At 57.2% G+C, this 24,711-nt stretch overlaps 1 protein-coding gene across 3 annotated transcripts; it reads left to right on the top strand.

Annotated features, from left to right (window-relative positions):
• Positions 1–4,409: 4,409 nt before the first annotated feature.
• PICK1 (protein interacting with PRKCA 1) lies at positions 4,410–24,048 on the top strand. 3 transcript variants are annotated; one of them, XM_026479655.4, is made up of 13 exons: positions 4,410–4,624; positions 4,934–5,031; positions 6,138–6,249; positions 13,286–13,414; positions 15,574–15,640; positions 16,721–16,810; positions 19,016–19,069; positions 19,848–19,910; positions 20,578–20,711; positions 21,337–21,429; positions 22,499–22,549; positions 23,116–23,260; positions 23,660–24,048. In XM_026479655.4, the coding sequence occupies exons 2-13, from the start codon at positions 4,991–4,993 to the stop codon at positions 23,932–23,934; spliced, it is 1,254 nt and encodes a 417-aa protein (XP_026335440.1). In that variant the 5' UTR covers positions 4,410–4,624; positions 4,934–4,990; the 3' UTR covers positions 23,935–24,048. The 3 variants fall into 3 exon arrangements, with proteins under 3 accessions (XP_026335440.1, XP_026335439.1, XP_026335441.1); XM_026479654.4 differs by having other exon boundaries at positions 4,570–4,677; XM_026479656.4 differs by having other exon boundaries at positions 4,597–4,774.
• The last annotated feature ends 663 nt before the right edge of the window (positions 24,049–24,711 follow it).

The raw sequence follows: 24,711 nt of genomic DNA, 5'->3' as shown, positions 1-24,711 counted from the left end.
AAGCATCTGACTTTTGGTTTCGACTCAGGTCACGGTCTCACGGTTGTGGGATCGAGCCCCGCGTCAGGCTCGTGTTCCATGCACAGTCCGCTTCAGATTCTCTCTCCCTCTCCCTCTCTCTCTCCCAAATGAATAAATAAAATTTTAAAAAGACGAAATAAAGTGGAAAGGTGAGGCGGTATGGGGACGTATGGAATTTTCCCTATTATGGTGACTGTGCCTGGTTGTAAGGAGCCCACTGATCAGTTAGGGCCTATGGCTATTTTGAGGTGCGGCGCCTGATGGGCCCGTCTGGATTCAGCCAGGGGGTCGCTGTGGCCCCTTTCTACATTCCATCGCTCAAGCTGGCTTGCCTAAAAGCAGCCTCTACACCGACCCCCCCCCCCGCCCCGGCAGATCAACAATGACAAATCTTTGGCATTTGGACGTAGGACGTAGGTCTCGGCTTCAGTAGCTTTTTCCGCCTGAATGGGGGGCATAGAGGTGTCCGCAGCTAAACCCGTCGGTGCTGCGGCTAGGTTCTGCGCAGCTACAGGCCAGAGCACTGTGTTAGATTAACGTGCTGATAGGCCATCTGAGTGGACGTCCTTGGCGGCCAGGGCCATGGGGCTTGGGGAGGGGGCCCGCCGGTGGTATGCACGGGAATCCCTTTGGAGCCATCATTCGCAGATGGAATTGTTGGATTCACTCAGAGCCGTAGGAACGCGTTTGCCCGTGGATCTAGGTGGACACTCTGATCTAAGAGGTCTGAGACGGAGCCCCAGAATCTCCGTGTAAGGCCCCTCGCACGGGAGTCTGCTGCAGGGGCCCGAGCCTCCTAAGCCCCGTTAGTGTCCCATCGGCCTGCCTTCCGAGGCAGTTGGCCAAGATAATTGCAAGGAAGCATGACAGTAAAAACCTCTGTCGTCGCGCCGAGGGACTCACTCATGAGGTACTTTCCCACCTGCTTCATCTTTTAATCTTCATCTTTTTAAACTACTATCTTGGGAGGGATCCTCGTTCCTAATTTTCCAGACACCTGAGGCTCAGAGACAAAGGGCGACTTGGTCCCCAGCTACAGAACAGCAGAGCTCAGACTGGAGCTGGGGCCGTCCTGGGGTGGAGGGGGGGCGGCAGTCTATGATAAAGCCTCTGGGTTTGGAGGTTGCTGTTTGTTAAAAACCAAAATTCCAAAATTCAGGACCTACACTTAGTGTGGTGATTCCAGCCCCACGGAGGAAGCTCAGGTCACTGTTCAAGTTGAGGCCCTTACCATCCCTTCTCCCTGTCCATCCACGTCCTCTCCTCCAGGGCTCAGAAAATGTCCCGTCTCATATAAAGCCACAGCCATTTCTTTCATCCACAGCCGGGGATTGTGCCGGGCTCTGTGGGAGAGGCAGGCAGCCTCCCCCGATTGCACCTTGTAAATACCGTGTTTTTTACAAATTGAAGGTCTGTGGCAGCCCTGCGGTTAGCAAGTCTACTGTGCCGTTTTCCCAACAGCATTTGCTTACTTTGTGTCTCTGTGTCACATTTGGGTCATTCTCACAATATTCCAAAATTTTTGATGATTATTATATTTGTTATGGTGACCTGTGATCAGTGGTTATGACTCGCCGAAAGCCCACATAATGGTTAGCATTTTTTTTAGTAATAAAGTATTTTTTTTGAAGATTTTATTTATTTATTTGACAGAGAGAGAGACAGCCAGCGAGAGAGGGAACACAAGCAGGGGGAGTGGGAGAGGAAGAAGCAGGCTCATAGCAGAAGAGCCTGATGTGGGGCTCCATCCCATAATGCCAGGATCACGCCCGGAGCTGAAGGCAGATGCTTAACGACTGCGCCACCCAGGCGCCCCAGTAATAAAGTTTTTTAATTAAGGTATGTACATAGCTTTTTTTTTTTTTAGATGTATGCTCTTGCAGACTTACTAGACTACCGTACAGTGTAAACATAATTTTTATCTGCACTAGGAAATCAACAAGTTCAGTTGATCTGCCTTATTGTGATGTTTGCTTTATTGTGGTGGTTTGGAAGTGAACCCACGATGTCTGCGAGGTGTCTGTACACAGAACAAGATCTGCCCTTGGGGACTTTCTGGCTGGGAAGACAGGAAGTGTTTACTTTGTTGTTTGGGGTTTGTGTTTTTTTTTTAAGATTTTGTTTATTTATTTGAGAGAGAGAGAGAAAGAGAGAGGGAGAGAGCACAAGAGGGGGAAGGGTCAGAGAGAGAAGCAGACTCCCTGCTGAGCAGGGAGCCCGACTTGGGACTCAATCCCGGGACTCCGGGATCATGACCTGAGCCGGAAGCAGATGCTTCACCAACTGAGCCACCCAGGCGCCCCAAGAAGTGCTTACTTTGGTGATGGACCAAGTTACTTGAACTTTCTTTCCCCTCAAATTCATGGTCTCAACCTTGTCCCCCTTAATTGGCTGGAACAGGTTTCCCTGTGGCGTGGGCTGACTGATAACGTGGTTTGTAATATTTTCACACTAATAGGCATTCAAAAGCAATACAAGTTTCTTTTTCTTGTTTGTCGCAGTGACATCACCCCACTGATGGATTCCTGGAAGGTGCCAGGGATGATAACGTTGGTAGAAAAAGGGAACTCAGGGAGACGCAGTTTACAATTTATTGAGCTATGAGCCCTGAGCCCCAATTTTAAAGGAGAAAAAAAACCTCCTCACACAAAGAACAAACATATATAAATCAATCAACTCAGAACTGGCTCAAGGAGGCCATGAAGGGATTTCGGAAGGCCAAACCTCATTCCAAATGAATGATCCAAATAACTGTTCCTGGAACTAAGAAAAAGTGGCAATATTTGTGAGCTGGGGTTGTCTGGTAAGGCCACCTGGAAGAGGTGGGTCAGAACTGGGCCTGGAAGATGGGGAAGAATGAGGCAGAAAAGAGGGACCCTCCCCTGAGAAGAGGGACCAGAGTGGGTGGTGGGGAGTCGGGTGGCGTGCGTGGCATCTTTGCCATGAGAACTGTTTACAAAACACTCACACCTGATTCTCCTCGTTATCTTGACCTTCTCAAGTACCTGTTGGGAGGATTATTTTTCCCTGGTCTGCAGACACCTAAAGCTCAGAGTCGGGCAGTGACTTGCCCAAGATCACCCAGTTATAAAGTGGCAGAATATGGGCTTGAGCCAAGAGTCTCATGGGGTGAAGGAGTCACAGTTCATGTTAAAGTGTCTGGCTTTGGAGGCTGCTGCCTTCTTTTATTTTTATTTTTATTTTTTAAGATTTATCTATTTTGAGAGAGAGAGAGCGTGTGGTGTGTGTGCACACACAAGGGAGAGGGTGGGGCAGAGAGAGAGAGGGAGAGAGAATCTCAAGCAGACCCCTGCTGAGCATGGGGCCCCAAGGGGGCTCCATTCCATGACCTCTAGATCATGACCTGAGCGGAAATCAAGAATCGGACGCTTAACCCACTGAGATACACAGGCGTCCCAGCTGCTGCTTTTAAAAACTGAAATCCTGGCCTGAACAGGGTTTGGAAGTTCCAGCCTTAGCTCTGCCACCGACCATCCATCTGTGAGACAAGGGGAAGCTGCTTCTCTGAGCCTCAGTTTCCCTACCTGCACAATGTGGCTGACAATCCTCGTTCTCCTCTCACAGGGTTTTGGTGAACTTTGAAATCCTGTGAGTAACCTGAACTGCAGAGCAGTGGGTCCATGGGAAGGTCGCTGCTACTGTGGCATTCTGCACATTTGCTGGGACTCAGGTTAGCTTCCTAAGGTGTGGGCTGGGGATCCCATGGGATGGTGGGATGTGCGGATAATCATCCTTCTGTGTCTCTCCTTCCTCTGCTGCCCCTGGAAGGAAGCTGTGACCCTCCGTGGGGGGCCCAGGGGGCTGCTCCTCAGGACTAAAGGAGAGGAGGTGTGAATCTTTCACCAAATACCATAGAAAGCATCTGCCTCAATGCCCTTAGTTTGCATATGGCGAAAGGGGGCACATAAAGGCAGAGGAAGCTAACTAGTCCGATCTGCCATTAATAACAGGGCCACTGAATATAAGTGTGCAAGCGCTAAAAGGGCGCTGCACTAGATGGCAGAAGTCAAAGGGTCAAGATGTAGATCTTACAGCAACTGTGGGTGGCTCCGGACAAAATCCCTTCCCTTCTCTGGCGTAGTTTCCTGGTCGCAAAACTGGGATTAGGCTCGAAGGGTCCTTCGGAGACCGTCATCCTAGTACAGGAGATGCAGCACCCTAGGACGGGGTGCAGAAAATGTGAAGGGGTTTGTATTCCCCTGAACTTGCCGGAAGCCTCCGCGCCCAGGGATGCTTCCGTTGCCACGACAACCACCCGACCGGCGTGGTCCCCGGAGTCCCGCGGAGGAAGCTGGGAAGAACCCTGCCCTTACCAAGATGGCGGCGGCCACAGGACAGGGGGCGGGGTTGAGCGTTGTCCGACTGTCCAAACCTTTCCTCTGTTTCCGCTTATTCGTGCTAACGGCGAGCTTCCGTCAATACTTGTTCCCCTTTCTGCTTCTGGGAGCACCGGGAGCCAGGGAGGAAGCGTTGTCTGCAAGAATTGGGGGAAACACCCGGGTGGGGTGGGGGGGAAGGCGGGACTTCCACGTCTCACAGGAAGTGACGCGACAGTCGCGGCCGCCGACAGGTGGAACGGCAGGTGGGTTCAGGTGCCAGCCTGGCCTGGACCCGGCTGTGGGACTGACGCTTCCGGTGAGCGACAGAGCTAGCTCCCAAGGGCCTGGACCCGTGGGGGCGGGCTCTGGGGTCTGAGCCTACCGCCCTGGCCTGGAATTCCCCCCTGTACCTAGTAAGAATCCCGTACCTTCCGGCCCCCTAACCTCGGGGACTCCCCCCGCCGTCCAGAGGGAAGGGGGAGGGTCCGGCTCTCCCGGACCTCCGGGGTGGAGGTTGACATCTAGGCACTTCGCGTCCCCAAACCCTACGCTCTTTTCTCTCCCTGATCCAGTTTCCCATTACCCTGCCGAGCTGGGCGGTTAGCCAGCCCACCTCAACTCTCGGAACCATGTTTGCAGACTTGGATTATGACATCGAGGAGGATAAACTGTGAGTATTTTGTTCCCTGCAAGTCCCAGGGATGCACGAGCCCCAGGGCCTCCAGATCCTCAGAGTACTCAGTTCTACACACCCTTGCTTCTCACGGGGTGGGGGTGGGGGGGATTAGGTCTTGTACTGTAGCAGAAATGGACCCTGCCCTTCCAGGAGCTCACCATCTGTAGCGGGCTGTGGACACATGAGCAGATAATAGGTCAGGGCCACATGGGCACTCATGGAGAATGGCCTGGCTACAAGGAGAGAGCAGATGGAGCAGTGCCTCGACTAGGGTGTTCAAGGAAGGCTTCACAAAGGAGGTGGCCCAGGTTTTGAAGGTGAATAGGAATATTGTAAACTTACCTTTCTTCCCAGTATAGACGATTAGTGGGACAGATTTTCAAAAATTGTTAGTCTCCTTCCTAAAATCCTCCATCAGTCCATTGCTGGTGTCCTCAGCACTTAGTACGGTGCTTGCCGTCAGTAGGTTGTTAGCAAACGTTTGTTGAATGAATAAGTGAATAAAGGCAGATATTACCACAGAACGTAGATAGGCGCTGGTTTTAACGAAAACTGAGAGGTAATTGAGCAGAGCAACTGAGAGATGGGTGATGGATAGTTTAACAGGAGAAAGCTTCCTGGAGAATGGTGGCCATAATGTTTTACGTGTGCTGAGAAGATGACAAGGACAGATATGACTCAGGTCTCAGACGTAGGATGAAGGAGAGGGAAGGGGGACCCGTGTTCATGGAGTGGCTGCTCTGGGCTGGGTTGGTGAAGTGCCCTCTGTGTGCTTTCTTACAAGAATTTTCATCAAGTAGCAAGCCGTTTCTGTCCATACCACCACGTATGGATGAGGGAACTGAGAAGCACAGAGGGGACTGACTGACCCAAGTCCTGTAGATGGTAAATGGCAGGGCTGGGATCTGATCCCGCGTCTGCAGGACTCCCAAGAGCTGCGCACGTGCCAGTGCAAGATGCTGTCTTTTTGGGCCAAGTGAGAAAAGAAAAAGCTGAGCAGCGTTTGGAACCTCTCGGGTTTTGGAGGGCCTGTTCCCTTCGCTGTCCCCTCCGGCCATCCTTCTTCCAGGAGATTCAGCCTCCTGCGCTTCTCTTTCTAGCGGAATTCCTACTGTGCCCGGGAAGGTGACCCTGCAGAAGGACGCCCAGAACCTGATTGGAATCAGCATTGGAGGAGGGGCCCAGTACTGCCCCTGCCTCTATATCGTCCAGGTATTGGGTGCTTTGGAGGTGGGGGTGAGGTCCCGGAAGGGGTGAGCCACCTCCCTGCTCGGGCAGGTCCATTCTCCTCTCTGCAGAGCTGATGCTTTTTCTTCTTGAGGCCTGACCGCCTCAGAGAGGCCTTCCGGAGCGGCCCCCTCCGGCGGTGCACCCTTGTTCTCCATCATGTTAATGTGTGCCTTCCCTTCTCAGGCCCCCCCCTCCAGCCCCCTATAATCATGGGTTTGCCCATTCAGTATTCTGTATCTAGCTGCTTCCAGGTCTCTGCACTGTGAGGACAGGATCTCAGTCTGCTTTTTCACTGTGGTCAGCACCGAGTGCAATGCCTGGCATAGGGTCGAATCCACAGAACTGTCAGCCTGGGGTACTGGGGCAAGTGAAGTGTCGTGGAAAGTCTCCAAGTCTATGAAGTGATAATGGCCTGAGTTCAAATGGAAGCCTCCCTGCTCAGTAGCGAGTCCCCTGACCTCTCCGGGCCTCAGCTTCTCCCCTGGGAAGTGAGGATGTAAAGGTTTGGTCGCTGTGAGGATTAAACAGAATGCCCCAGACAATGCTTGGCACTTAATAAACACGAAGTAGAGATGTTGGTATTTTCCTGGGAGTTGTGCCCTTCCCCAGCTGGTACTGAACAATCGGGTGGTTCTTGTAGAAGAAGGGCCCTGGTGACTTCCTCAGCCTGGACTCTGAGCAGTGGGGACAGGTTTCTTTACTTTGCGGCGGTTTTTCTGTAGGCCTGGAAGGGAGCGAGCCACCTCAGATGTAAACTTGGCCTGGCTTCTACCCTCTTCCAACTTTCCCAGCTCGGTAGCCGCCGGTGGCCGATGGGAAGCTGCTGTCTCTCTGAGACTCTTGCAAAAGAGTCGCTTCTGGGCCTTGAAGGCAGAGATTCCCGGGATGTGGCCTGGCCCGCTCTGGGTGCTGCCTTTACAAGCAGTCTGCCTCCTCTGACCCAAGAGGTGTTAGGGAGGCCTCGCCCAGGCCGGCCCCCTTGCTTTGTGCCTGCTTGGCCCCTGCCCCCTACCCCTCCTCACCCATTGGGGATCAGGTTTGCTTAGAACAAACTGCAATTGTAAAGTAATAGAATTTGGTTTTTAAAAATTGAATTATACTTTAATCAAAGCCTGTCTGACTTGCTATGAACAAGAGTACTAGAAGGCCTATGTCAAATAACACTCACTGTTGCACCCCCTTTTTTTTTTAAAGATTTATTTATTTATTTTAGAGAGAGAGAGGGAGAGCTGGGGAGGGGCAGAGGGAGAGGGAGAGGGAGAATCCCTAGCAGACTCCCCGCTGAGCGCGCCTGGCCTGGGGCTTGATCTTATGACCCTGAGGTCATGACCTGAGCTGAAACCAAGAGTCAGATGCTTAACCTACTGAGCCACCCAGGCGCCCTGTTCCACCCCTTCTTACCTCCCTCCTGTCCTCCATCCACCCTCCCCCACCCCCATCCCAGCAGCAATGCTGCTTTCTACCCTTTCCAGCTGTTTCTTCAGCTGGGAGCCTCCATTTTTCTTTCTTTCTGCCTTTCTTTCTTTGATTCTTTCTTTCTTAAAGATTTTATTTATTTATTTATTTGAGAGAGAAAGCGAGCATGAGCAGGGGGAATGGCAGGCAGAGGGAGAAGCAGGCTCCCTCCTGAGCCAGGAGCCCCATACGGGACTCGATCCCAGGACCCTGGGATCATGACCTGGCTCGAAGGCAGGTGTTCTACCGACTGAGCCATCCACGCGCCCCTCCATTTTTCTCCCTTAGATGCTTACCCTGTTACTTCTTGATCTGTCACTTGTAAGTATCTGTCAGCTGGGCCCGGTCCAGTAGATGGGAATGTTAGTGCTCTCCCAGAGCCACTCTGCCGTCCCTCGCCCCATCCTCCCAGCGTGGTCATTGTGCAATGTTGGCTAAGCCGCCGGCCTCAGCGCCGTGGGCCAGGCTGTGCTGTGGGCACTAGGGATGAGGAAGCGAGGGGCACGGGGAGCCCGTCCTCCCGAGCTGCTGTTGGAGGAGGACCCTGAGCTTCACGATCGTCCGTGGTCGTGCTTTTTAAACAAATTATTGTGCAGAAAGTCACATGACATACAACTAGTAGTTCTGAAGTTCAGTGGCGTCCGGCGCATTGGCTAAATTCACCCATCACCTCTCTGTAATTTCAGAACGTTTTCGTTCCCGCCGAAGAACAGCCCGTGCCCTTTAAGTACTCACTCGCCACCCCCTCCCCTCCCCTGGCTCTGCAACTCGTGTCCATGCTGGTTATTTCAAATTGGTGGGTAATCTGGTTATTATATAGGTTGGGGTGGGGGTTTTTTTTGGCTATTTTAATACAAAAAGAATCTAACATGTCACTTTCGGCGTCTGGCTTCTTTCACTGAGCACAATGTTCTGGAATTTCATTCAAGCGGTGGCGTGTTTCAGTCATTCTTCCGATGGGCGGATATCCCGTTTCGTGATCGTACCGCAGGGTGTTCAGCCGCGCGTTTGATGGACACCCGGGTTGTTTGCCCGTCGTGGCTGCTGCGACTGCTGCTGCTGGGAGCTCGCGCGTGTGCTCCCTGGGCGGACGGCGCTCCGTGGCCAGGGAGTGTGCTCCTGGGAGCGGGACGGCCCACGCGGGGCCTGCGACACGTACTTTTGGAGGACCCTCTGTCTCTTTTCTTTTTTATTTATTCATTCATTCATTCATTCATTCATTCAACAGAGAGAGAGACAGCAGCGAGAGAGGGAACACAAGCAGGGGGAGTGGGAGAGGAAGAAGCAGGCTCATAGCCGAGGAGCCCGATGTGGGGCTCGATCCCAGAACGCCGGGATCACGCCCTGAGCTGAAGGCAGACGCTAACCGCTGCGCCCCCCAGGCGCCCCTCTGTCTCTTTTCTTAACTCAATCTTTGCCTCTTTTTCCGCGCCGTTTCCTGGGGTTCTTCCATTTGTGTTCTTCTTGTACCTTTCCTCAGGCAGCCATTTGCCACATCCTCCTGTTGGCCCCCACGCTGTCGTCTGTCCTCACCGAGACCCCCCTTCCCTCTCCTCTGTGGGACGCCCCCACTTCCGGAGCCCTCTCTCTTTCCTCCTTCTTTTTTTTTTTCTTTCTTTCTTTTTTTTTTTTTTTTTTTGAGGCTTTTCTTTTGATTCCAGTCCGTTAGCATACAGTGTGACATCAGTGTCAGGTGTCCAACATAGTGATTCAGCACCTCCACCCGTCCCCAGTGCTCGTCACAAGTGCCCACCTTAGTCCCCAGCACCTGTCCCCCCCCACCTCCCCTCTGATGACCCACAGTTTGTTCTCTATAGTTTTATTTGTTTGTTTGTTTGTTTGTTTGTTTTTTAAGATGTATTTATTAGAGAGTGAGCGGGGAGGGGCAGAGGTAGAGCGAGACCCTCCAGCTGACTGCCTGCTGATGGGGGAGCCCGACTCGGGGCTCGATCTCACAACCCTCGGATCATGACCTGAGCTGAAATCAAGAGTCAGACGCTCAGCTGAGCCCCCCAGGCGCCCCTGTTGTCTGTAGTTAAGAGTCTGTTTCTTGCTTTGTCTCCCTCTCTTTTTTCCCTTTGCTCATTCGTTTGTTTCTTAAACTCCACATAGGAGTGAGATCATTTGGGCTTTGTCTCTGTGTGACAGACTTATTTTACTCAGCATTCTACTCTCTAGATCCATCCATGTCTTTGCAAATGGCAAAGATTTCGTTCTCCTTTATGGTTGAATAATAGTCCATTGTATATATACCCACATCTTTACCCATTCGTCAGTCGAAGGGCACCCGAGCCGCTTGCGTATTCTGGCTGCTGGAAATAACACTGCTGTAAGCGCAGAGGCGCACGTACCCCTTTGAATGAACAATTTCGTATTCTTTGTATTCTGAACACCCAGGAGTGCGATCGCTGGACCTCAGCGTAGCTCTAGTTTTAACTTTTTGCACCTCCATCCTGTTTTCCAGAGTGGCTGCCCCAGTTTGCATTCCCACCAACAGTGCAAAAAGGGTCCTTTTTCTCCACATCCCTGCCAACACTTGGTGTTTCCCGTGTTGTTGATTTTGGCCGTTCTGACAGGTCCGAGGTCATCTCCCACTGTGGTTTTGATTTGCGTTTCCCGGATGCGGAGTGACACGGAGCACCTTTTCGCGTGTCTCGGCCCTCTGGATGTCTTCTTTGGAGAAATGTCTGTTCATGTCTTCTGCCCATTTTTTAATTGGATTATTTGGGTTTTGGGTGTTGAGTTTGGTAAGCTCTTTACAGATCTTGGGTACCAGCCCTTTATCGGATATGTCCTTCGCAAATACCTTCTCCCATTCCGTCGGCTGCTTTTTAGTTTTGCGGGCGGTTGCCTTCGCCGCACAGGCCTGGAGCCCCCGCTCTCGGCCGACTTACTCGCCGAGGTGGGGCGTCTCCTGCAGCTCTCCGAGAGGCTGCTCGGGAGCTACGGTTCTTGAGAGCATGTGTCTCTGAAAATGCCATTAGCCTGTCTTTGTTGTTATCCTCCTAGTCCTTCCAGTGACACTTGGGCAGAGGAAGAATGACTGTCCAAAAAAAAAAAAAAGAAAAAAGCCAAGTTTGCAAATGATTTTCGCCGAGAAATTCGATGGCATCCTTTCAGTATCTGGTGCCGTCGGCATTGTCGTTACGTCTGACGGTGCTCTTCCTCTTTGTGACCCTTTGTCTGGAATGTGTTTTATCCTTGATCTCTCAAGACTCTTGGGAATTTCCTTGGGTCCCGGGCGTTCTGAAAGGTCGTGACATCGGCTCTTGGCACAGGTCTTGGTCCATCTGTTGTGTTGGAATCTCAGAGGGCGCGTCCCTCGGGAAACCTCCTGTCTTTCTCCACCCTGGAAGCTTCTAGTGTTAGCTCTTTGATGGGATCTTGCTCTCTGGTTTCTGTTCCCTCTTGCGGGACTCCTGTTGGTTAGTGCTGGGCTTCCCGAAATGATCTAATATTTTTCTTTCTCTTTTTTTCTGATTGTCCAAGTCTTTTTCACTTTCGTCAGCTTGGTTGCATTCTTCTTTGACATTGCATATTTCAGTTATAATTTGTATTTCTAAGAGATCTTGCCTGTTTGTTTTTTTTTTAAGATTTTATCTGTTTATTTGAGACAGAGCACAAGCGAGCGTGAGCAGGGGAGGGGGAGGGGCCGAGGGAGAGGGAGAAGCAGACTCCCAGGACCCTGAGATCATGACCTGAGCCCAAGGCAGATACGTAATGGATTGAGCCACCCAGGCGCCCCCCAGTTTTTGAATCAATCCTTTTATGTCATCCTGTTCTTTTTCTAATCACCTTGAAGATGTGAATTATGGTTTTCTTTTTGTTTTTGAATCGCCCCTGCTTTGTTTCTGTTTTTTTGTGGTTCTTGTTTCCTCTTTAAGTGTTTTTCATATGGGACACTTTTCTCAAGTGCCCAGTAATCCTCTCCTTTCTTTACATGACGAGTGAACCGTCACAGCCATGTCCTACAGTGTTTGAAGATCTGTGTGCGGGCCGTGTCTGGGGGCGCTTCCCTGTGGGGTGCTCAGGCATCAGGCGAGCCATGGGGGGATCTCCCAGTGTCTGCATAGACGGGCCTTTTGTGTGGAGCCGTTCAGGGCAGCGGCCTCATGTCCATGAGGAAGGACAGTAAGCCTGGCTGCTGGCATTCTGGGCCCCCACTGGGGCTAGGGGGCTTTGGGACTCGCTAAAGCCAAATCTCCCCAGTCCCCTGCCTCTGTCTTGCCTTCCTTGGTCCCCGGGCCTGAGTCAGGAGCTTTTCTGGGGAAACCACCTCCATCTTCCACAGAGAAGGGGTGGTGATCGATGGCTGTGTGGATGGGGAGGGGACCAGAGTGGAGTCCTTTCCCTATTTTCTTTTTTTTTTTTAAGATTTTATTTATTTATTTGACAGAGAGAGAGACAGCCAGCGAGAGAGGGAACACAGGCAGGGGAAGTGGGAGAGGAAGAAGCAGGCTCCCAGCAGAGGAGCCTGATGCGGGGCTCAATCCCAGAACGTCGGGATCATGCCCTGAGCCAAAGGCAGACGCTTAACGACTGAGCCACCCAGGCGCCCCCTTTCCCTACTTTCTACAGCTTGCCTTCGCCCACCTGTGGCTGTTTCCAGAGGTCCACTTCCCAACCCACTGGCAATTTCCAGCAAAGATTACATCTCTCTTCCTAAAGCCCCTCCATAGGCCCTTGGATTCCCGCTGTCCGTCTTCCAAGGACAGGTAGACCCTCTCATTGTCGTCTTTACCATTTAAAAAAAATATTGGGGCGCCTGGGTGGCTCAGGCAGTTGAGTGTCCAACTCCTGATTTTGGCTCAGGTTGTGATCTTGGGGTCCTGGGATCGAGCCCTGCATCAGGACTGAGCAAAGTGTCTGCTGAGATTCTCTCCCTCTCCCCCCACCCCTCCCCTTGCTCGTGCTCTCCCTCTCTCAAAATAAATAAATCCCTAAAAAATAATAATTGTGTTTTTAGTGTGATTCTGGAAGGTAGTGGAAAGATACTCTCATCTCATGTTTTTCCTTTTTTCCTTATAATATTACGTATGTGAAGCATTATCAAGTGTTCTTTCTACACGCTTTGTGTAGAAAATTTAGCAACTGAAGATAAAGTAGAGGAAAGACAGTACCAGACGACACTGCTAATAATTGGGTGTCTGTCCTCGCGGCCGCTGTCCGGCTATGGCTTTTGTACTCTCGCCCATCGCTGCACGTGCGTGCGCAGCCTACCTCCCCCTCGCCTGAGCCGCACTCGCCGGTCTGTGCTTGGACAGGCCCACCCAGCCTCGCGCCACAATGCGTGCGGACCCCGCTGAAGGGGCCACCCGGGGAGGAGGGGCTCACATGCGCGGCAGAGCCCCTGCTCTTTGGGGACTGAGATGAGGCGCAGGAACTGACCGGAGGGGCTTCGGGGCTTCGAGTCAGCCCAGAGCAGCCTCGTGGGGAGAACCTATTAAAGAACGGAGTTTGGGGGAGCACACACTCCGCCGGGTATGGCGATCTGGGCCGAGCCAGGCCTTAGTTGGGGTGCAGGGCGTGACTGTGTCCACCCCGCCCTCCCTTGCACCCACAGGTGTTTGACAACACCCCAGCGGCTCTGGACGGCACGGTGGCAGCTGGCGATGAGATCACCGGTGTCAATGGCAGGTCAATCAAAGGCAAAACTAAGGTGGAGGTGGCAAAGATGATTCAGGAGGTGAAGGTAAGGCTGCTGGGGGGGAGGGTTGACGGGGGGACACCGGCAGCCAAGCCGCTTCGATGACACCCAGCCTGCCAGAGGCCCCGGCAGGCCCGGAAGGGGACGGGCCCTCTGTCCGTGGCCCCCTCCGTACACCAGGGTCGGGGCCACACTCCAGCCTCCCTCGGTGTTGCCCACATCTGGTCAACAAATACCGCTCGCGCTCCAGGACTTGCAATGCCTCGGTGGGAGAGTGGGCACCTTCCGGTCCCCTGTCCTTCAGCTCCCAGGGCTGCTGTCGGACTAGGAACCATGCCTCAGGGCGAGCCAGTGTGTCCCCACGCAGGGCTGGAGCTGAAGCTAGACGCCCAAGGTGAACATGCCTGGGTCCGTAGACACCCAGTAAATGTCCGTTGAGCCGGGCTGGGCCTGGGAGGGGTAGGAGGCAAACATGAGCCCCCCACTTCCTTATCCCCATAGGAGTTTCAGTTCAGTGGGTCCTCCTGGGCTCCCCGACCCCCAGGGAAACTTCTGGGCTCTGGGGCAGCTCGCAGTCCAGCTGCTGGTCTTCTGTTCTGCAGACCGCAGTCGCACACGGCCGGTCCCCTGGTGCCTACGCCCCGCCCCAGCTGCTACGGGCTGAGGCCTTGCCCCACATATCCCCTCCCCACCAACGGCAGGCAGCCTCCTGACCACTCACCGAAGCAAGCGGGTGGCCCTTTTGCAATTTCTTAGAGATTTTGCTGCTACTGACTGACTCTTGGGAAACCAGAACAGCAAAGGACGTGCAGCCATTGGATGACTTCAAAGTCTTAGAGTCAAGGGTCCCAACTGTAAATTGAGCTTGGCCGAGTGTCGTAGCTCCCTCACCCATCCTTCCAGACCTTTCCTCACCCCCGTCCACCCTCCGTGTCTTAGGGACCTGGCACCAACGTCCCTGCCTGTCCCTCTTGCCTTAGCCTGGGGCTGGGTGCTTCTCCACCCTCTCCCGTGCCTTCTCCTGCTGCACCCCATCTGGCCTGGACATTCCTGTCCCGGCGCGGCCTGCGGGGAGAGGAGCTCTCGCGGGAAGCAGGCGGACCGTGTGTCATCCTGGTACAGACCGGGGCGGCGTGTGCCCCCTGTGACCCCTTCCTCAGCCTTCACATCTGTACTCCTCACAACCCCCGTCCTCTGAGGCCTGTCTCACGCCGGCGCCCCAGGTTGCCCACGAGGACGAGTGCTCTCTCCGTGTGTGTGCAGCCTTGACACTAACACGGGGATCTCCCGGCTCCCCGGCTCCCGTGTCTGGCTGCGGGCAGGGACTGCGGTCCCCGTTGACCGGTGCCCACAGGGAGGAAGGGATTTGCTTTGGTCCCACAGCTGGACCAGCACCCAGGTCTGAGTCCCGCTGCCCTCAGCTGCTGTCTGTCACCGTCCCTGCAACGCACTCCCCCTTTTGCCTGTGCCCCTGACTCTGATGGCATCAGGTCCTTTTGGTTTCCCTTCAGGACTCCTTTTTGAAATCCCGTTTTGTAGTTGAATGGATTCTGTCCCAAGTTCAGGGGTCTTAGGATGGCTTGGTTGAGAGTGACCGTGGTGGCCTCCCCTGGCTGGGAAGGCTTCTCAGGAGAAGCCAGCACGTCTCTTGTAGATCTGCGTCAGCCTCCCTGCTGGCTTGGGCCCTGGGGGCTGGGGCTGCCCCGCACCTTCTCCTTGGCACCCCGGCACCAGGCACAGAGCAAGTGCCCAGACGCGTCCGCTGGGTGAGCGGAGGGGCCGCTGAGCCTCCGGTGATTCAGAACGTGGCACATATTCCCCGTGGGGCAGATGGCGTAGCGAAGGCTTGGAGCGCGGCGTGGGGTGGGGAGGGCGGGGCTCCGATCTCGCTGGAGCATGGGACATCCGAGACCGCCGGGCTCTGAGCTCTGTGACAGCGGGGACCGTGTCTGCCCTTGTCCCTGCTGGTTCCCCAGGGCCTGGCGCATAGTGGGACAAGGAGGGGCCTGGGAACAAAGCAGTGATAAGGCAGGACTCAGTCACAGCCCTTGGCCCAGCGTGGCAGAATTCATGGTGGGTCTGGGCCCTTCCCAGGGCTCAGGATTCCCTGGTGACCACAGATTTCGGGGCAGACGGGCTTGCCCAGGGAAGGGGCTGGGGACCCAGGAGACTCCCTCTCAGCTCTGCCTCTCCTGCTTTTCCAGGGGGAGGTGACCATTCACTACAACAAGCTGCAGGCGGACCCCAAGCAGGGCATGTCCCTGGACATCGGTAAGCTGGGCCCCGCAGGCCCTTGACCCCTGTTCTGCATCTTTATGACCGAGTCACATGGTTTTTGACCAAGCCAATGCAAAGGGCCTGGGAGCACCTGGGGTGCTCTCCTGCAGCTGCTCCCGAGAAATCCAACCCTGATTTCGCTCTGCCCCATGTTGCAGTCCTCTCCCAGGGCCCCCTCCTCTGGGACCTCGCTGCCCTAGGGTTGTCCCTAATAGGCCAGCCCCTCACCCTTCCAAAAGGGAGGACAGCCTGCAGTGAGGCGCGGTGCCTCATGCCACCCGCACGCCTCTACGTGGCCCTGGCCTCCTCTTCCGCCCGCCTACTCCCAGGAAGGCTTGAGGTCTGAGCTGGATGTCAGGCCTTGGATGGTGGGTCACGGGCCAGCCCTTCCTCCCACCGCATTCCCCAGGACAGGTTGCCTCCTGCTAGGGGGGCTGGGCTTTGGTTCCATAGAAGCTTCAGACTCCAGAGCTGGACGTTGCCGCTTTGAGGGCCTCTGGACCAGCCACCTCATTCCAGGTCAAGGCCTGAGGCCGAGAGAGGGTTCTGTGTCCCCTGGGTGATGCACACCAGATATCTGGGCTCTGGAGCCCTGCACACTTTCCTCCAGGCTAGGGCCACAGCCGCCGCCTGGTTTCTAGGGAGAGATCAAGCCTGTCCTGGAGGTGTTCCGTATAAACCCCTTCGGTCCCATCCCGGTCCCCTTCCAGGACTCCGTATGCGACCGTGTATACAGTACCTGAGTCAGGGGTCTGAGGTCACTTGTCACTGATGGCACCTCCACTCCCAGATGCGGAAGGGAGAAGAGGCTCTCCCCGGTTTGCCTGTTGGCCCTTTACACATTCGCCTCCTTCCAGCTCCCAGCGCCGCCCTCACAGAGTGCGAATAGGGCAGGGGGCCCGGCACGACCCCACTGGGGCTCTTCCCACCCCACAGGCGCCCCTGCACCAGAGCTCAGTGCAGCCCCCTCAGCCCCTGCTGTCACTGGCCGTGAGGAGATGAGCTGGGCAGGGCTGGCCTGACGACCCAGCTGCACGCTCCCCGCCACTGAGACCCTTTCTTGCCTGGTCCCAGTGTTGAAGAAAGTAAAGCATCGGCTGGTAGAGAACATGAGTTCGGGGACCGCAGACGCCCTGGGCCTGAGCCGGGCCATCCTGTGCAATGGTGAGTCCTCTCTTCCTGCCCAGCCGCCCCAGGGACGAGGTCGCGGGCCCAGGCTTCCAGGTTGCGGGGCACCACGGCTGCCCGTGGGGCCGGTGGTCCCGTCTGCATCCCCAGAGGCTTCTCTGCCTCCCGGAGAGCGTCCACAGCAGGCAGCCGAGGCATCCTGCAGCCCGCGTCCCCCAGGCCCAGGGCACAGATGAGACAGATGCCCAGCGCGGTGGGGCCTCCTCCCAGCTCCGTGTGCTGGTGCCTTCCCCACTGTCCCCAGCTGCCGTCACCCAGCCAGCCAGCCAGCCAGCGGCAGCCACCACGTGCCCTCTTCTGAAGCGCAGCCCCAGCTCCCTGCTCCTGCACTGCACCCCCCCCACGCCCCTGCCTTTTTCCAGGAGGTGGCGCTGCTGCCCTTGTCGCGGAGGTTCCTAGCTGGGATGGGAGGTGGGGGCTGGAGGAAAGCCACGGACACGCGCATTCACACCCACGCATGTGTGTGGCCAGTAAAACACTTGGTCCTGCTGCCACCGTCCCCAGCCCGAGTTTATAAATAGCGGTTCTGCCGTGCGTGTGTGGGGGCTAGATTTAAATGCCGACAGATACGTGGGCTCCGCTGGGCACACCGGGCTTCATTGGCTGGGACGTGGGGGCGGGGTCCGCGCCCGCTCCGAGTGGTGTACAGAAGTGGCGGCTGCTATTTTCAGCTTCTTGGTGTCTATAAATCCCTGTTACTGTAGTTACCATGCGTCGAGATGAAATTAGAACGGGTTGTTGTGTTTTTCCCCCCAAACCTTGCAATTTCCCCAGCCTTAAATAGGGTTTCTAAAATTGAAGCTGTCATGATGTCCCATGACCCAGCTAAAAACAACAGCGCCGCGCTTACGTGGCTCCTTTCCTGCCAGGCTGGCGAGGGGCCAGGGCTCTGGGGAGCCAGCGCCTGGGGGCCAGCCAGGGGCCAAGCCCCTGAAGACCTCCGCCCCGCTCCCTCCCGCCCCCCAGAGTCCACATGGCCGCCTGACACCCAGCCGCCTCGCCCAGGCCCTGCTTCGACTCCCCTCCCCGCTTCCCACTCAGAAAACCCTGGCCCAGGTCAACACAGGGGCAAGGGGCAGAGGGCACCCCGGCTTGAATAGTGTCTGGCTGTGTGCCTGTGGGCAGGTTATCCCTCGGCTTATGCAGACAACAAGGGAAGTGGCCCCTGCCCGTGACGGTGGGTCCTGGCTCACAGCAGCCGAGCTCAGCGAGGCCAGGCCCGGCCCTAAGGGGCCGCCATGTGAGGAAGCCACACTGCCGTGGCCGCCGGTGCTCCTGGTGGGGAGGTGGGAGGCCCCTCATCCCCTCACTGCTGGAGGGACCCTCCCTCCCTGATCCGAAATGCCGGCCCCAGCCCCGGCAGTCCACTTGCTCCCATCTTGAGCCCTTGAGGGGAGGCAGCTGCCCCCGCCTCTCCCTTGACAAGCCCCAGTCGTCGCCTGGCCACTGTCTCCTCTACTGGACCGTGAGCCTCGAGGGCATGACCTGGGGCTCGTTCACCAAGGTCATTCTGTGGGCCTGATGTGGGGCGTGGCACCCAGAAGGTGCTAGAGAAACCTCCGTGAAGCGAATGAGGGTGATCGCCAAGGCCCGGTCCAGGCGAGCTCTTCCTCGGGGCTCTTTCTGAACAGGCCCTCCCTCCCCCACGGTTCTCCCTCCTGAGAGCACGCTTGCTTCTCGTGCGCTGGGCGCAGTGCCACACCTGCCCCGGCCTCGTCAAAATGACTCCTCTCCAGCTTAGCTCCGACTGCCTTCCTCCTTGGCTGTCGCCAGGGTTTGTGTCAGACGGACAAGGGCCTTGACTGCTAGGACAGGGCCTGCTTTTGGCTGGCCATCGGGAGCCACCCACAGGCGGGGCCTCATTGGTGACTTTTGGCAGTACCTAAATGATCATCACCTTTCTGTCCCTCTGATGTGCCCTGGCCTGCTGGGGTGGGGACTTAGCTCATGAGGGGCCTGAGGGCCGCCCCGCCTGTCCCCGGCTTGCCTGTGGTTTGGGTGGCCCGGGCTGCTAACAACACTTGCGAGCCCGGCCGAGGTGCCAGCTCCCCCTCCCTGGGACCCCGTTCTGTGCCGGTCCTGGTTCTCTTCTGGGGGCTGCCTCTCTCCTCCCAAGCCTGGCTTGGGCCACCCCGTGCTTGTGGAGACTCACTGGCCTCCCCTTCTCTCTGACCCGCACAGACGGGCTCGTGAAGAGGCTGGAGGAGCTGGAGCGGACCGCCGAGCTGTATAAAGGTGAGCAGGCCCGCGCTGTGGCTTCGAGCAGGCCCACCCGGCACCGGCTCTGCCCCCCCCCCCCGGCCCCCGGACATCTTCACAGCCCGGCCCTGAGCTGGTGGCGGCAGGGGCAGGAGTGCTGGCCTGTGAAATTCTAGGACTGCGGCCGTTAGGAATTCTTAAGAAAAAAGCCTCTTAAGATACTTTTTCTTTTCTTTTCTTTCCTTTTTTTTTCTTTTAAAGATTTTATTCATTTATTTGACACAGAGAGAGAGCTAGTGAGAGAGCACACAAGCAGGGGGAGCAGCAGAGGGAGAAGCCGGTTCCCTGCCGAGCAAGGAGCCCAATGCCGGGTTTGATCCCAGGACTCTGGGGTCATGACCCGAGCCGAAGGCAGACACCCAACTGACTGAGCCACCCAGGCGCCCCAATACATACTTTTTCTGGTCATGAAACTAGTACATATCCCTGAACATTCCAGCAACGGCACACATGAACGCGGCAGGGGTCTCTCCGAACCTGACTATGTCCCCTGTCTCCCAGGGAGGTAGCCCACGGGCGGCCTTGTTCGCCGTCTGCCCTCGCGGAGCCCTGGCTGTCCTGTCGGACGGGGGCTCTTGGGTGGTGCTGTTCGGGGCGCTAAGCCTTCAAGCCTGGGCCCTCGTGGGGCTGTGGGCAAAGCCAGCGAGCTCAGGAACAGTGAGGGGCTCGGGGTGGGGGCTGGAGGCCGCACCCTGGGGGCCACTGTGGTCTCACCATGTGCGCCCATCCGCCTTCGGTCGGGTCTGTCCCACAGGAATGACAGAGCACACCAAGAACCTCCTGCGGGCCTTTTATGAGCTGTCGCAGACGCACCGGGGTAAGCGCCCCCACCCTGCTGTGGGGCCCTGCGAGGCCCTCGCTCCCCTCTGAGCTCAGCACTTCCCCATACAGTGCGGGTGTGGCCGATGCCTCCCCGGGGCCTTCCCCACAGCCGCGCTCAGGCAGACACCACAGCGTCCCACGTCACCCAGGTTCGGCCTGGGCCTTGTCTAGATGCCGGGAGGTAGCAATAAGGGGGGCCGGTGGGGAACATCTGGGCCAGCTGGTCTTCTGTGGGGCCCAGGCCTGCTCTACTGCCCCTTACGAGGTATGGAGCCTTCTCTGTGCCCTCATTTCCTCCAAGTCTGCTAGCTGGGCAGGCAGCTACTGTTAACCCCATTTTACAGTTGGGAAAATGAAGCCCAGGCGGAGGAAGTGGTCACCCAGCTGCTTTAGGCAGAACTGGCCTTAGACCCCGGCATCCAGATTCCCAGACCAGTGCTCTGCTGTCAGGCAACGGTAGCCTCTGCAGCCTTGACCGAGCCTTCTTCCCACGTGGTCCGGTCACTCTGAGGAATGAGGGCTACTCTCTTGGGTGTAGACCCAGCTCCCTTGGGACATAGACGTCATACAGACCTTGGCCTTCAGCCTGCCATGCCCCCTGCCTTCCCCACGAAGAGGTCCAGTAGGGACAGCCTTGCCTTCAGGGCAGACTTGTCCTGCAGCCTTTGGGGACGTGTTCTCCGTCATCGGGGTGCGGGAGCCCCAGCCAGCTGCAAGTGAGGCTTTCGTGAAGTTCGCCGACGCCCACCGCAGCATTGAGAAGTTCGGTATCCGGCTGCTGAAAACCATCAAGCCGGTAGGTGGTGTGGGGCTTGTGTGTGTGTGTGGGGGGGGTGTGGGTGTGTGTGTGAGCATGCGAGGGTAGAGAGGGGGCAGTGGCACGCAGAAGGGGCCTGGACTGGAGGCAGAACACGTGGGTGTTGAGGGGGCGCCTGGGTGGCACAGCGGTTAAGCGTCTGCCTTCGGCTCAGGGCGTGATCCCGGCGTTATGGGATTGAGCCCCACATCAGGCTCCTCTGCTATGAGCCTGCTTCTTCCTCTCCCACTCTCCCTGCTTGTGTTCCTTCTCTCACTGGCTGTCTCTATCTCTGTCGAATAAATAAATACAATCTTCAAAAAAAAAAAAAAAGAACACGTGGGTGTTGGCTCTGGCTTGGTCACCCACACGGCCGATCGTGGGTCAGTCACTCTGCCTCCCTGACCTGGCTCAGCGCTGACCTGCAGGTGGGATTCGGGCCCTGGCTGCACCTGCAGCCCTGGGCCCAGCCTGTCTTCTCAGCCTCGAGTGGCCAGATTGAGAGTGCCCTTTGGCCCTGACACCGGGGTCCACTGGGATTGCTGGATCTGTGCTGCTCTGTCAGGCTGGCCAGCCTCACCCCCGCCCCGGGGAACCGAGCGTCCGCCCCCTCCTTCCCTTCCAGATGCTCACGGACCTGAACACGTACCTCAACAAAGCCATCCCGGACACTCGCCTCACCATCAAGAAGTACCTGGATGTGAAGTTCGAGTACCTGGTGAGTGGCCTCCAGCCCCTGGGGTGGGATGAGTCCGGCATGCTGGGGAAAGAAGCCACCTCGAGATTCTCCCCTCAGTTGGCCACGGGATGGCCCGCAGGACGGGGCCAGATCCTCTGGCGTGTCTGATTGAGGATGTGGGACCAGGGGCCTGGGAAGTACTGGGCAATTGGGCGGCCGCCTAGACCCCGCCCCAACTGCTCGGGGGAGCCTCTGGGAGCCTGGGGTAGGCAGAGCGCTTGCTGTGGACCCCTTGACCCCTTGGGATTTTTTGGTCACTTTTACAGTGGGTTGGTGGTTATAAAGTGGGTGCCAAGGGACATTATTGAGGTTTTTTTTTTTTAAGGTTTTATTCATTTATTGATTGGTTGATTGGTTGATTGATTGATTGATGGATTGAAAGAGCGCATGGGTGGGAAGAGGGGCAGAGGGAGAGAATCTCAAGCAGACTCTGTGCTGAGCATGGAGCCTGATGCTGGGCTTGACCTCATGACCCCGACATCACCACCTGAGCTGAAATCAAGTCAGACACCCAACTGACTGAGCCACCCAGGCGTCCCTGGACATTATTGAGTTTTATGTTGAAGTAAAAATTCTGAGGGTCAAAGGAGTTGAGGGAAAATTATCCACCAGGCAAGCCAAGGCTCCTTTGCTGCAGGACTTCTCAGAGCCTTTGACAGGCTGTGTGCAACATGAATCTTCGAGGGCCTTGCCACGCTCTTTTGACCATGGAATTCCTTTTTACCCAGAGCATCATTTGGGCTTGAGTTTGGTAAACGCTGGGCTGTTTCTCAGGCCCTTGCCACCCTCCCAGATGAGTGCCCTCTCCCACGTGCTGCCACCTCGCCCTGGGCCTCCCCAAGCAAGGGCCAGTCCGAGTGAGGTACCAGCCCTCCCCGACAGGTGTCAGCCTATCCTAGTTGAGGGCATGCATGGCCCAGGAGGCCTGGCACCCCCCCCCCCCGGCAGGGCTTCAGGGGTCCTGTGGGGCATGGAAGGAAGTGCGGCATCAGGATGGGCATCCAGGAGGCGCAGCGCCTCTGACCTCGTGGGCTTGCTTCCCCCACAGTCCTACTGCCTGAAGGTGAAGGAGATGGACGACGAGGAGTACAGCTGCATCGTGAGTTCTCGGGGGCGATTGGGGGTGGCCCCGGGGCTGGGAAGTCTTGGGGTATACACCCCTTCCCCTGCTTGTCACACAGAGGCCCGAGAATGTCCTGGGGCTGCCGGGGCACCGGGTGGCTCGGGCCAACCTGGGAGAGGCCCGCGGGCCTGGCTGGGCTCTCGTGTCTGGGGGTGAGGGGCCGTCCATCCGCACCCGGCCCCTCTGGGCCTCGGCTTGCTCCCCCGGCTTGGCGAGGCTCTTGCGGGGAGAAGCTGACTTTCCCCACTCCTAGCGGGCATTTTTAATCCTCTACCTTTTTAATATTTTTGATGTTGGGATCCATGTAAGCACTAAATGTTCATTATTTAACGTGCAAGGGCTTGGTCTTTTGTTTTCGTCACCAAGAGCGCTTCTGGCGACCACTGGTGTCCAGGAGTGAGGGACCACGGCAGCTCCGACACGTGCTGGTGGTGCAGGGGTGGGGGCTGGGGGCTGGGCTCTGCGGCCTTCCCTCCGCGGCTGTCCCAGTGCAGTCTCCCCCGCCCCCCGCCGGGGTCCTCATGTGCGCCCCACTGCGCCAGGCCCTGGGGGAGCCCCTGTACCGCGTGAGCACCGGCAACTACGAGTATCGGCTGATCCTGCGCTGCCGCCAGGAGGCCCGCGCCCGCTTCTCCCAGATGCGCAAAGACGTGCTGGAGAAGATGGAGCTGCTGGACCAGAAGCACGGTGAGGGGAGTGGGTGGGCGCGGGGGCTTGGGGGGTGGGCACCATCGTCTCCCCTTTCGGAGCTGGGGAAACGGCGGCCCCGAGAGGCAAGGTACCTACCTGGGGTCCCACGGCCCCGCCCTGGCAGAGCTTTGAGTCTGACCCAAGGCGGGAAGCCCCGCAGGAGCGCCTCCCACCCCACTTCCTGGGGCCTGGCTGGGGTGGGACTGGTCCGGGCCCTGGGGGCGCAGTGGGGTGCCGTCCACAATCTCCCCACCTGGCAGGGCTCCTGCCGTCCCTAACCCGGCAGCTGGGAGACCCGGGTGTGCACCCGGCTGGGCCACCCAGGGGTGGGGGGGGGGCCCGAGCAGGCTTGGGGGTCTTCTCCACTGGTGCCCGTCTGCCGCCTGCCCGCCCCAGTCCAGGACATCGTGTTCCAGCTGCAGCGCTTCGTGTCCACCATGTCCAAGTACTACAACGACTGCTACGCGGTGCTGCGCGACGCCGACGTCTTCCCCATCGAGGTGGACCTGGCCCACACCACGCTGGCCTACGGCCTCGGCCAGGACGAGTTCACCGACGGGGAGGACGAGGAGGACGAAGACGACGAGGACACGGCGGCCGGGGAGCCGTCCAGGGATGCGCGAGGGGCTGCCGGGCCCCTGGACAAGGGTGGGAGCTGGTGTGACTCCTGAGTGCCCCCATGGGGTGCGGATCTGGGGGGTAGGGTGAGTGGGAGGACAGAGCATGGGAGCGGGGGTGGGGCCGCCGCCCAACAGTGGGGCGTATAAAGGCCTGCGGGCTCAGGGCGCCTGCCTCCTGCTCTTCTGTCCTAGCACCGCGAACCCGGGCTCTTGCCCACGGAAGTTCCTGGGCCTGTGGCCCCCTCCCCCTGCCCTCCCCACCTCCCTAGCCAGATGGCGAGCTTGGCCCTTGGAACTGCCTGAGGAAGGAGAGAGTGGAGGGGTTGGAGGGGGCAGGAAGTCCAGGATCTGTTGCCCATGGGCACCAGCACCGGCCCCACCTGGAGCCTGGCGGCGTGGGGGGGCGGGGGGTGGACAGCCAGGGTTGGGGCCGATGTCCGTGCACACCCTCCCCTCGCCCCAGGCCGGCCCCCCCGAGCCCACACTCACACCTCAGCGGCCTTTATTTATTCGACACCCCTATCTCAGCCGCTTCCCTCGGGAAGGGCCGGGCGCTGGGCCTGTACTGAATAAACACCAACCCAGATGGAGCCGGGCTCTTTGCGGTGGCCTCAGACCCTCTTCTCCCTCGACGCCCCGTCTGCTGCCTCCCTGGTCCCGAGGGAGGGCGGGCAACAAGATGTACGGACATGCCCTTCACCCTATCGCTTCTTCCTTGCCGCAGCTCTGCGAACCAGCGCTGCTGCCCCCGTTTACAGACGGGAGACCGAGGCTAGAGAAGGGTCTTGCTCAGGGCCACCCAGCGTCCGGGGTCGGAGTGGGATCTGG

Source organism: Ursus arctos, unplaced genomic scaffold (assembly GCF_023065955.2).
Source record: "Ursus arctos isolate Adak ecotype North America unplaced genomic scaffold, UrsArc2.0 scaffold_21, whole genome shotgun sequence".
NCBI lineage: Eukaryota > Metazoa > Chordata > Mammalia > Carnivora > Ursidae > Ursus > Ursus arctos.
Note: the sequence above shows the minus strand (reverse complement) of the source record. Positions and strands in the feature narration are given on the sequence as shown.

Bases quoted from the DNA above. Each gene is read 5' to 3' on its own strand.
- PICK1 (XM_026479655.4), top strand. From the start codon at position 4,991: ATGTTTGCAGACTTGGATTATGACATCGAGGAGGATAAACT. The intron at 20,712-21,336 runs GTAGGTGGTGTG...CTTCCCTTCCAG, and splicing joins TGCTGAAAACCATCAAGCCG to ATGCTCACGGACCTGAACAC. The intron at 21,430-22,498 runs GTGAGTGGCCTC...CTTCCCCCACAG, and splicing joins ATGTGAAGTTCGAGTACCTG to TCCTACTGCCTGAAGGTGAA.